Source organism: Pyxicephalus adspersus, chromosome 4 (genome assembly GCF_032062135.1).
Source record: "Pyxicephalus adspersus chromosome 4, UCB_Pads_2.0, whole genome shotgun sequence".
Classification (NCBI taxonomy): domain Eukaryota; kingdom Metazoa; phylum Chordata; class Amphibia; order Anura; family Pyxicephalidae; genus Pyxicephalus; species Pyxicephalus adspersus.
In genome coordinates, this window is record NC_092861.1 from 51,644,433 (window position 1) to 51,657,778 (window position 13,346).

At 35.2% G+C, this 13,346-nt stretch overlaps 1 protein-coding gene across 1 annotated transcript in view; it reads left to right on the top strand.

Annotated features, from left to right (window-relative positions):
- The window catches only part of USP13 (ubiquitin specific peptidase 13), a 45,320-nt gene that overhangs the window by 18,140 nt on the left and 13,834 nt on the right, over positions 1 to 13,346 (top strand). Inside the window, 10 exon segments of the mRNA XM_072408150.1 lie at positions 2,006 to 2,077; positions 3,313 to 3,406; positions 5,927 to 6,052; positions 6,898 to 7,051; positions 7,447 to 7,621; positions 10,318 to 10,406; positions 10,522 to 10,644; positions 11,325 to 11,351; positions 12,518 to 12,661; positions 12,849 to 13,012. Coding sequence (XP_072264251.1) covers positions 2,006 to 2,077; positions 3,313 to 3,406; positions 5,927 to 6,052; positions 6,898 to 7,051; positions 7,447 to 7,621; positions 10,318 to 10,406; positions 10,522 to 10,644; positions 11,325 to 11,351; positions 12,518 to 12,661; positions 12,849 to 13,012 — 1,168 coding nt within the window.

Consider the following 13,346-nt stretch of genomic DNA (forward strand, 5'->3'; position numbering starts at 1 on the left):
AATTAAATATAAACATTTATAATTTATAAGCTCCATGATCACTAAATTTATAGTGGCATACCACCATGTGCTGCATATAAATGTGGATTATGAATGAAGGGTCTGGTAGCCTGTTTTTAAAGATGACATATGGTTGATAAATACATCTAAAATTATACATTATGACAAAAACTACAGGCCCCAACTCACTGTGACTAAGGGTATGATTCAGCAGGAATTAACACTATAATGAAGTTATACATACAATTGTAATGTTTGATTTTGTACAAGCAATTTATTGAATTGTCCATACTCAAAAAAAAAAAAAAAAAGATTAACATTTTCACCACCCTATGTAAATGTGGCCAAATATTTTAAAAATTCTATGGTTTTTTCGAATCTAGCCACCAGTCATTCAGAATATTTAGGGATTTATGAGTGTTTAATAAAGCTGTTTTCTGTTTTTTCTAAGATCAATTTAATATAGCGAATGATTTGCATCTAGGTACACTAAATGTATTAACATATTGTATGGTAGTTTTTATTGGTAATCTTTTTTATAATTGTATGACTTCCATTTATGACGATATAGTGCAATTACGGGAGTGGTTCTAGGTGTCTGGAATAAAGGAAAACATGTTAAATCATATTATAAACTGCTTAGCCGCATTTGCCTGTCATAATAATAATAGTCCTAGATGTGAAAAAAGGAAATATTGTTTAATGAGCTGTGGTATAAATATCTGACCTGATGTTAAATTATTTTCTGTAATTTAGGCATAACAGGCCTTAAAATGGCTAATTGGAGATCTGAGTAGAACGACTGAGTGGATTGTTTCTAGCATCATCATTGTCTTTGTGTGGCTGGAAATTTAGAAATTTTACATTTTTTGAAAGAAATATAAACCACTGTTATATTGCCTTCTGAACTGGGTGTAAAGATCATACATACAAATTATAGTATAGTTTGCAACCTCCATTATAGGGTAAGACTGGGGTTTGATCCTGTTCTATAGTCATCCAGATCGCTGGTGAAAAAATCTCCCTCTGTTTTGGTCTTAAACTTTGCTTAACCTTGGAATGAATAAAACAGTTTTTTGGTCAAACTATTCCTATGAACCAAGAGCAGAGAAGTGATAGCAATGGAACTCTCACCCACAGCTTATTATCTACCATTTATAATCCAGTTATGTATAATAATGTCAGCATTACACACACTGCCATTACAATTCATTATTCAGTTAATTACTATGAGCCCATTTGAGGGTCAGTTAGTGACATGACTATGGACAGTACAGCGCTGTGTAATATGTTGGCACTATATAAATACTGTGTAATAATAATAATTACAATTTTGTGTGCAAACACATTTTTATGCTTTCCTTATTTGTTATCCTTCAATATAGACCAAAGAAAATAGCTGTGATAGATGATAATTGCAGAAAATGTATATAATTGTGCAACCAGTTGTTTCTTAAAAATGAAAGGCAATAGGAGGGTCTGTGGAAATATGGGGCAGTCAGTAATAATCCATCATTGCACTTCCTCCATTGATCTATGATGCACATATCAGAGCTCTTCGCCTTAGGTGCATTGAATTGAGTATCATTTACTAAATGTGGACTTCTCTGTTAGACAGCAACAGAACTATGTCACCCTTTAACAGAAAGTGCCTGCATATGCACCTTTATGACAGGATCACTACTTTTTTTTTTAATAAAAAGCTGAATATTTTAAAAATATTGAAACATTACTTTTGAAATCGCTTTAACATGGTAAGGTTACGTAGGATTATTATATGGTATGTACATATTCATTATTCTAAAATTATTCACATTTCTTTTGTCAGCAGATGTTTTTCCCTATCACAGATGTTAAAGCTCAGCTTTAGAGTTCCCAATATAGATATCAATGTTTATGCTTCAATTTATGTAAATCACTTGTGTGACAGATGGTGAATTGAAGAACAAAATGTGTTTAATAAAGTGTTTTTTAAGTTTTTAATTCTGTCTGTTTTTTTTCCTAGTTATGTAGGGAACCTGACACGAATATATGACTATGCTCCTCTGGACCCAACCCAAGACTTTAACACACAAATGTAAGTACCTGGCTCCTACCTATTCTTATATCTAACCATTTTAATAATGAAGTGTGTGAGCTGTGAACTTTTACTAGATATTAGGTACTGGTAATATACTTTGGCTGCTCGCCCTATGGAAACTGAATGACACTCTTGATTGGTCCACCAGGAAGACATTGGCGGGACCTGTGTACACATGTTGGATTATTACCCGGGACAAGCAGGACCATTTGTCTTGGGCAATAATCATCTGACCTGTGTATATAGCTTAACTCTATGGCAAAGGCCTAGTACTCGCCTAATTTGTGCATTTCGAAGCATTTTTCCCCACTTTGTTTCTACAAGGGGTAATCCTAGGTGAAGTGGGTTCAGAATTATTGACATTTAATGAATGTATTATTTTCATTTCTGATAAATTGTAACACTCAGCTGTGTACTTATTTGTGAGTAGTATGAGTAAAGGATACATTCCTTTTTTCACCACTTTTTTATGTTTTATTCTTTCTTCTCCTTGCAACCTGTTCAAATTGATAACTAAGAGATTCAAACAGAAGCTACCAGCCTGGCATCAATGTGATTCCATTGTTCTACTCCTGCAGAAATTTCTCTTGTACACTACTAAAAGTATAGGAAGAGAGAAACTCTACATTTGGTTAACATAAGCATTTCATCTCTTCTTTCTATAATGAAGGCCAGGAGTGTAAACACACTGCTACTGAGCTGGTAGTTTCTGGTCTACATTTTTTAATGATGGGAAAAACGTCCCCTCCTTGCCACTAATCTATTTAGATGAGATACAGGCACATAACATAACAAATAAATATTTACTGAACAAGTCAGGCAATGGAATTTTTGGCACGCATATAAGCAAGGTAACTCTGGCACAGTGAAGTCCATGTGCAGCTTGTGCACTAGATTATTGATGTACAATTGGCCAAGAAAATGTATTTTTGCTGATTATAAAGTCATAGCTATGTGGCTCCTAGTTTTAAATACTATTTAATAACAATATTAGTTAAAAATGTTAGAAGTTTTCAAAGAAAAGGAGAGAAGGCTAATGCAAGGGATGAGGAGGATATATATATATATATATAATGAGGATATATGTATGAGTGAGGTATCTACACACTTAAATACGTCTTACTATAAGAAAAAAAATCCTTATGTTTAGATGGAAATACATTTAGTTATACCTTACCTTTAATTGTTCTGTATTCTATGCCTGCCATTCCTTTCTTTTTGTTCCAAAACAGGGCCAAACTTGGCTATGGCCTTCTTTCTGGACAGTACTCCAAACCTCCAGTGAAATGTGAACTCATAGAACAAGTGATGAAAGAAGATCACAAGGTATTTTAAGTGGGAATGGTAGTTGGTATGACATCAGGTTATCAAAGAATCTGCTACATTTGTAACCCCTAGGGTCCTCAGACTTCTTCAGAAAATTGTCTTTTGAGAATGTGGGCATCAGTGTTCATATTATTACAATGTATTTTAACATGTTGGAGTACCATTCATTGTCATTGGTACCCCAACACAATATTCCAATGCACCTTTAATGCACATGTATTTCAGCACACCTTGTACTGCACTTTGCCAGGGTAAAATTTTGCATAACTTTTTTGTCCATTTTGGTGCACTGGGAGCAGAATGTTTAAAAGGCCTTCCCAAACGCAAAGCATTAACTTGCCAAAAAACAAGAACAGAGCGGAGTAATGCATTACTAGTGGAATAGTTCATATTGCTAAAGCTGGTAGTAAGCCAACATCAAACCTCTGGACCTCTTTGACATGCATCTTTCATATCCGCTGCATTATTGTCAGTAGAGTTTAGAAAATAGTTTATAGTTGGCATAGCTTATTGCAAGTACAACAATTTTGCTCAGCTGTATTACAATTTCTGTAGTTCTTTACCTCTGCAGGATAGAACTTGGCATTAATCGACATTCTGTTATCAAAACGTTACATACTGAAGGGTCTCTAAGGCAATGGGCATTAGGTAAATCCCAAGTGTAGAATTCCAGTAATATTAGGAATGTTCACTTCTGGCCACATAACTAATTGATCTGTGCAGTGTTCTGGAGGAAAGTTGTTCATGCCCACAGGAATGAGCTTCATTATAGTGTAAGAGACTTGATATGCCTGGTCAAAGAGCTTCTCGGTCTGAGAGAAAGTCTCCAGGAATGATCTTTCACAGAATGGGGGTGGGTAAAAATTCCTGTTGGCAGCGGGAAGATAAACAAAAATAGCCTTTCCTCTCTCTGGTTTCATGAATGCAGAACATTGTCAGGTGGTTAGTTTAATATCATATTTTTTTCTTTGGGTGTGTGGCGTGCAGTTCTGAATTCCCTGTGTTAGGTGGTGTTAAATGATAATCCTTTGCCCATCTCGTCAATTTATTAAATCACTGTTTGCTCTTTTAATACAACAAGGGGGCCATTCTCGGACACAGTTGCTGAGTGATATGCCATGCATTCCCCTTCTTCCTCCTCCAATGTGCTATTAATGTCCTTAGTATTGATAACACAAGTGTGTGCTGTAGGAGGCAGGACAAGTTATTTTAACCTCTTAATTCCAAGAGCAGCTAACACAGAATCATATTTATCCATTACCTGCATTAGAAGAAATTTCATAAGTAGTTCTTACCAATGTCCAAGATGTTCTGCATAATTCTGGGTATAATCTGATGGGCACAGTCACCTGGTTCAGGAGAAAGATTACCCCCTGGATTACATGGCTTTTTCTCATTAACTACAAATTTCCATTGCTATTAACGCGTGCTGCTACATCACTCATCATTTTAAATTTAACAACCCAAAAATGAGAGCAAGAACATGGCAGGAAGGTGAAGCTGAGAACTCAAAAGATAGCAAAACGGGGACACGGTTTATTCACAATTTCTCCCACTGCAGAACTAGTAGCACTGTGGTAGAATAAAACATGCCCCTGACCACTTTTTGACTGTGTATCTGCTCAAAGTAAAAAAAAAGAAAAAACAACAGTCTCAACTGTTCAGTGGTTGCACATACACAAAAAAACTTTTCTACTGGCTGTTTTAAATTTTGATGGCTTATTTTTATAGACAATTGGAGGCAGATTCTAGTAGTCTGAGGTTAGAACATAAGTAGCAATGTCTGGTTGTTGTTGGCAAAATTAATTTGCTAAAGATCTTATTAGTCCACATAGGCCTTTTTAAATATGACATAGTACAAATACATGTTTTGCTAAATATGGCTTGTTTTCACACATCAGATTGACTTAACTGTACCCTTGTCTTCTCTGTAAAGGCTCCATACAGATTTTTTAGTTGGCAACACCTAAATCTAAATCTAAAGTATAGGGGGGGGGGGTAACAAATAGGGTTACTTTTACCCTGGGTATTTGGGGTATAGTATGAATACCGTTGTGTTTCTGCATTGTGGTCTTTTATTTAGCTTTACTGCAAGCATGGAAAAAGTTATTCCAAATTTGTTAATATGAATTGTACAAATACAAACTGTAAAAAAAAAAAAAATGTGCCACCAGTTCGGCTTTGGAAACATTTGATATTTATTTTTGTATCAGGCTTTACCTGGAGCTACAAAAGTAAACATGTTAACTAAATTAAATTGTGACCCAACACGTTTCTTAAAATGCCATGGCTTCCTCAGGGTAAATATAACTAGAAAAGAGTGCCTTATGTGCTATATGTGAGAAACGAAGGGTTATGTAATCTAATACAATTTAAAATGTGTCAACTTCTTGGTGCGTGTTATGCTTGAAAAATATAACTGTTTATTGTTTACACACTTTTTTCACATGTACTGTATGGATTATGTGTTAATTTTTGATTTTTATGATGCTTAGTTTTTTTTGTGTCCTCTATTTGTAGCCACAACCAAAGGGAATAACAACACGCATGTTTAAAGCACTAATAGGTAAAAGCCATCCAGAATTTTCTTCAAATAGACAACAAGATGCACAAGAATATTTCCTACATCTTATCAATCTTGTAGAGGTATGCATACAGTATTTTCTTTGAATTTATTTGTGTTGCAGGCCTTTACATCTTAGAATAAAATATATGATAAAGAATATAATCAATGTACATTTATTTTAAAACCCAACTAAACCCAAAGTTCAACAATAGTAATCAGGAAGTGAATAAAGTGTATAGAAGCAAAGTGGTGAACAGAATTTCTGTTTCATGGGCTCAAATGCACTTGCACACTGCAATGTTCAATTCTCCCTGATCTCTGTATTGAGCTGGTGGGAGGGTCAATCAGATATGAGAATGTAAAACCTAAAGTATGAAGTACAATAGCACACTACATTCCCCGGCATCTCTGCTTACAGTGGAAACCATGTATCTATATGAAAGGAGGCAGGACAGGTCACAGGTAGTAAGTGGTGAGCATATGTGTGTATATATATATATATATATATATATATATATATATGTGTGTATGTAATACTTATTTACCCTAATCAACCCAATTGCCTTAAGAATTTGATATTTTGTGTTTTGTTTGGGTTTAAAGCAGAACTTTAGCCCCATGACTTGCCTATCTGCATTCAGTTGGGCACCATCATCTTCCTTTCCCCCTCCTTCGCCATTTTAAATCAGATAATTTAGGCAATATTCCCCAGGTTTGCCCCTTCTGTTTGCGTTGTGATGAATGATTTCTTTTTTTGTATTATGAATGGCAATCTATTCTTACAAGAGTACACAGAAGAGTGTTACTTTTAGTTAAATCTGGGGGTATTCTGTTTTATCTGGAGTTCCCCACTATTGTAGCAGGTTGGCAACGGATTTGATGTTATATGGTTTGTACTTAGTTAACATGCTTATTTTCATTACAGAGAAATAGTACAAGCTCAGAAAACCCAAGTGATGTTTTCAGGTTTTTAGTGGAAGAACGTACACAATGTTGTCAGACACGGAAAGTGCGCTACACAGAGAGAGTAGATTATATTATGCAGTTGCCTGTGGCAATGGAAGCTGCTATAAATAAAGGTAAGGAAACCACAGAAAGTCCATATTCTTTAGCAGAAGAGTCTATGATAGTTAATTTCTGAAAGTAATGCTCTAAGTTCAGTCCAGTGATTTTGTTTGCTTGCAGTTGCTTGGTGTCTTTTTGTCAAATGCTACATGCAGCATCCCAGAGCGGTTAACTTCTTTAATCACTTACAAAAATGACTTCATTCCATAAAGAAGTTTAAAAAAAGCACTGCATGCAACCACAAGCATTTGCAAACGTTTCAAACTCCCAGCAGTTGCTACACATCTATAGTATATAAGAAAATGTATTATAAAATCATTTCAGGTCAATACTAACTGGGAATTGTGGCTATACTTGTGCTTCTTTAATTATATTTGATTATTTATAAATGGTTATAATTTTTCTTCAGATGAACTGATTGCCTATGATTTAAAAAGAAGAGAAGCAGAAAGTTTAAAAAGGCCGCTGCCCGAAGTTGTGCGTGCCAAGATTCCCTTTAGTGCCTGTCTTCAAGCCTTCTCTGAGCCTGAGAATGTGGATGACTTTTGGAGCAGCGCTCTTCAAGCCAGATCTGCAGGTGTTAAGTAAGACCTCAGCACACCACATTAACCTTTAAATTGCATCTAAACCCCAAACTTTTTTTTTTTTTGGGGGGGGGGCTGAATTGAATAGTGAAGAAATAAAACATCTATTGGGTTTTTAGTACTTCTTTGTGTCTATTTATGTTACTGGAACTGGAACTGAGATAAGGAAAATCCAAAGCGTCAAGTTGTCACCAAAACAAGATAACACAACCTTCCAGTGGGGACACTTGTTCAGGTGACAGCTGTCTGAAAAGCCATTTCCTTCATGTCCTGCAGTATATGAGACTATTGAACCCAATAGAGAGAACAAAAAATACGAACTAAATAACTATTCTCTATTCCATGGGTTTAAACCTTTCTCTGTCCTGAAAATTGACTTGAGATAAAACCTGATTTGTTCCACACGGTGTTGTGAAAGCTACTAATTTAGTGACTCAATGCACTGAATTTTTTTGTTGTTAATATACCTCATATTGCTAAAAAGTGCATAAAATACTTTTATAGCGTACTCTGTAAGTAGTAAAGTTTTACCAATTCTAGTACCTAAATGAGGCCGTCATCCTTATTTTAACAACCATTATTGCTAAAAATCAATAATCGCCAATTCACAGGGAATAAAGATGAATTGCCAGGCAACTTCCAGGTGCAGCAAGCAGGTTTGAATAGCTTTCCCAGGAAACTAGGGGGGATTGTGACAATGTTTAAACATTCTGACTCTAAAAGACCCAACAATACCTAAGCATTTAAATTATTGATTAAGATGTTTTCTTTTTTAAAAAAGTTGTGTTTTGACTCCTTTTTACAACTTTCATCTAAAGTTCACGCATTTTAAATTAAATTCCTTTAAAATTCTTTTAAAAAGTCTGAATCTTTGGAGAAAGGGAATAAATATTGTGTGCAAACATGTATACATTTACATTTAGACTTCTTAGTGTTATTGCAGTAGAATATCATAAAAAAGGAACTTGCCCATTTTCATGCATAAAAATAAACTCAACTAAACTTTTACAGAAAAGTTACCATGAGAAACTGAAATAAGAGTAGAATAAATATTAATAATCGATTTACGCAACATGTTTGTGTAAAAAGCAATAGACTGTCAGAAATGTACAAGGATTTTACATGTTGATCAGACATGCAGGCTAGAACAGTAACCAACCAGATTTCAGTTTATTATTATTTAGCTGAAATTTAATAGAAACCAGCTAGATGTTGGTAATTTTATCGGTGAGCCTTGTTATTTTAAAAACTGTGTTTTACAGTAAACACTCACTAAAATAATCAGTGTGCCTACTATGAACTGGTGTCCACCACTTTGCATTTCTCATTAGGTATTTATAATAATATGTAAGCCCTACGGTATTTGCTTCATTCTAAGGGTTGGATATGGTATTTTCTGGATGGATTGACAGTGAACATTCTTTTACTTTGGATGCATTGCTTGTCTCCTGGCTTGATTAGAAAAGTCTGAGGTCTTATCTAAGCTGCTACCACTTCATAGAGCTTTGCAAGTATCTGTTATGTGCTTAGTGTCCCAGGTTCCAGCATTCTGTGTGCCCCAAATGAATGCTGTCTAATCGCACAACCTTTAGTGGTACCCTGGGCTTTTAAAATTTTTCTTATGTGTCCAATGAAGAATAAGGTTCCTTTCTTCTTTGAGTGCTTTATGGAATGCCAGGGGGAGGGCTACATAGCATTACAGTAAATCAGGACTGGGGTTAAATGCACATGCTAATGCTGACTTCTTTATCTTGGGTCTTAAAATCAGTCTAAACCCAAGAACATAAAATGTGAAATATAGCAGCTTACTAGCTCTGGGTTTTTTTTTCTTTATTACCTATCGGAGTATTCCTACCTATAGACTTCCTATCGGAGTATTTCATCTATAGAGAAGTATTGCCACCCTAGGCTGCTCTCTTTGTTTCTACTACAAACACAGCCATTCTTCTCATTTTATCATCATAAAGGGGAAGTGATTTGTACTTGACAGAATGAAACTGGAAAAGCTGATAACATTTGACAGACCCAACCAGTAATTTTCTGTAGTTGCTGATATTGTGCATTGTAAGAAGCATTACATCTAAGGACTGGTAAGCTGCACTATATTACTTGTGATATTAGATAAACTTTACTTGTTTGACAAACTGCAATAAAACTGGTCAGTATAACCAGCAGTTTGACAGTGCTGTTTGAGTATTATGATAGGGAATTATGGGACCATTACTAATACTGCAACCAGAATGCTGCACACTGTGATTGAGGCTAACATGCGGTGCATGTGTATCTTTTATGTATATTAGCCCTAATTCTGCAGTCTCTATGTTGGAGATTAGTATGCCAGGTCACAGGGAATGGCTGGCTCCACCTAAACCTTACCTTCTAATAGCAATGTTGTGATTCACAATAACAGCTGTGTTTGGGTGCCTAAAGCTGATATTAAGTATTTCCTTACTTTATCTATTACATTGGACCATAAAGAAGGTGGTATATCTAGCTGGGATACATTGTAACCATTTAAACTAAATAAAAAAAACAATTACACTTCTAATGATCCATAGCAACTCTTTAAAACTAATTTTCCTCATACTGTGGGATGAAGCTATTAGATTGGGAACTACAGCGACAACAAGTTATATCTGTGACTTCATGTGGTGTCCATGATTTGCTTTTAATATTGTCATTTTTTGTTTCTCTAGAACCTCTCGTTTTGCTTCATTCCCTGAATACTTGGTAATTCAAATTAAGAAGTTTACATTTGGCCTTGACTGGGTGCCTAAGAAACTTGGTAGGTGACTCTTTCATAGAGTCTGCATTGCTGGTTCATTGTTATGTACTTCAGTTGTATGCCATATGCAGTAATTTGTTAAGGAGACATGATCTAAACTTTACTTTAATTCTAGATGTCACCGTGGATATGCCAGATATCCTGGATATCAACAATCTCCGAGCAAAAGGTCTGCAGCCAGGAGAAGAAGAGCTCCCAGACATTGCTCCCCCCATTGTTATTCCAGATGATCCAAAAGGTATGTAATGAATATTTAACGTTTTCTAAGCTGTCAGCAGTGGTTGTAGAATCAGTTTAACATCCAAATCAATGTTCCCAGATGGACACAAAAGCAGGGACTATGGGTGCAGTTCATGAAGATAATTTCCTTTTTAACGGTTTTTGTTAGTTCATTAAAAAATAATTTTATCATCTTATCATTTCAAATACATTAATATAATACCATACATGTTACATTTGCAATAATTATTTTTCATTGAACTGTTATTTTTTATTTTTTCCTCAAAGTAAATCTTCTACTGCTTTTATCAAACTTGGTGGAAACTTGTCTTTACTTTTAATATTATAAATACAACTCTCCAACTAAAGTTACAGTGAAAGGGAATCTTATAAGCTATAAAACTGCCAATATGCTTTCAGCAAATTTCTTGTGAAACTATTTAAAGTGTAAGTTAGGACTGACCTTTTAAAGTCAGTAGAAGGTATGTGTATGTTGTTCTCTGTAATAAGTGTATATACACACCTTTACTTTGTATGTCAGTAGTCCAATTTATCAGATAATATCTCTTTCAGTTTCTCACATCTGCTGATCTTTTCACAAATACTGGTTCTAATAATATACTACATAATTTGAAAAGTAGAAGATGTTTGGTCTGAGCCTAATTCAATTAAAACTATAATTTTTTTATGTATTTCCAGATCGTTTCAGGAACCAATCCATGGATTGTATGTATTCTTGTATTCTGATCTTTATTTTTATGGTATACCATGTAATTTTTAAGTATAAACTGTGCAGTGCTATAACAAGTAATAACCTTGTATTAACATTAGTTTCCACTTCTAACTTTTTGGTTTGTTTTTGTATGTTTTATAGCACTAGTATATTAAAAAAAAGAGCTACATCAGCAGTAGAATGCTTGACAGTACTGTTCCATACAGTGCTTCCATAAAGTCCATGACATTTAGGTATAGTAAAATATGCAGACAGTACAATTTCTGTGAACATATAAAATGACAGACCACTTATTTTATAGATGCTGGCTTCAAATGCATTAGTAGTATTAACAGTGGTTCTCCTGTATCAGCAACATCAGGTTTTTTGTTGTGCCTAAAGCACTTAACCAGTTATTTTCCATTTTCCAGTTCAACTGAACCTCGAGTCTTGCAGCCACTTGCATACCTATTTTGGTGCACCTGAAATATGTTTTGAATACTTGAAATAAAAATTTCAATTGCGCTTTAAAGAAGGAAAAGTTGATATGAATAACACATATGCAATATCTTTAGATTCTCTGAAATTTAGTTTTACCTCGCCCTAACATTAAATCCCGCCTTTCAGTCCAGCTGTAAATATTCCTAATTCTGTAACCTAACCAAAAAAATTAAGACTTTATCCAACAATTAACCCTGACCTCAGCACAACCTTAACCCCAAAATGACATACTAACCTTTTTGGTGCCTGAAGTATCAACCGTATAATGTTTCGGGCCCAGCCTAAATGCAACCATACCAGAAACATGATACTTGCATTAGTCAGGTTAGTTTTGTATATTTGATTGGCTTGTGTTATTGTGTTGTACTCAGCTGTCTGTATTGATACATAGGTATCAATGAGTATTGTGTAGTGTGAACATACGGTCCACTTTACTTTGAGGCCTGTGTCTACATCTAGTAACAAAATAGACAATATTCACTATTCACATAGTTGGTTTTAGTGCCCTCTGCAACTGGTAATTTATACGGTGTAGTTGCCTTTTATTGAGGGCTTATGAATATTTTGTTCTTGCCATGTTTATTTGCCTGAATCCATTTTAAATCCGAATAAACCAACCTTTTGGCAACCCACTCTAGTAGCAGAAATGCTAAATGGCCTTTCTGATACCTCCATGCAGCTCCTGACATAGATGAGTCTTCAGTGATGCAGCTAGCAGAGATGGGCTTCCCTCTGGAGGCATGTCGGAAGGCTGTGTATTACACTGGAAGCATGGGGGCAGAATTGGCATTCAACTGGATAATCGCACATATGGAGGACCCTGGTCAGTGTGAGCATAATTTTTGTGACTTTTTTTTTAAACTTTCTAGTTCAGACTGACTAAGTTACAAAGCTGAGTTTTCATATTGCTTCTAAGAAAACATACATGCTATTTGATCTGTAAAGTCTACCTACTGTTTATACTTTGGTGGCTGTACAGTTTTCATTCATTTCTTTCTCATTCTTTCTAGATTTTGCAGAACCATTAACTATCCCTGGCTTTACTGCAACTGCATCTACACTGCCTTCATATGGACAGACTGCACTGGTTAACCAGCCTCCAGAAGAGATTGTAGCCTTGATCTCTTCTATGGGTTTCCAGAGAAATCAAGCAATTCAAGCACTAAGGGCAACGGTATGGATCAGTCTAATATAACAAAATCCTTCAGATTTAAAAGTATCAAAAGTATGAACAAATTGAGTATTTTTTTGAATGGACATTTCTTTAAGTTGAGCTGTAGTTAAGTTAATGGTTCATATTAGAGCCTCGTACAGATGTCCGATAGATAACAGATGATCATCACTGGAAACTATATTTTGTGATTGTTTTCAGTGACAGATGAATGAATGTGTGCTGTACACGCAGTGTCAGTGCCTGTGGATAATAAATGTAGAGGGAAGGCTGAATGATGAGTGACCGGCACCCCACTGTGCTCTCATCCATAATGAAATACACATTGGTCATTCCC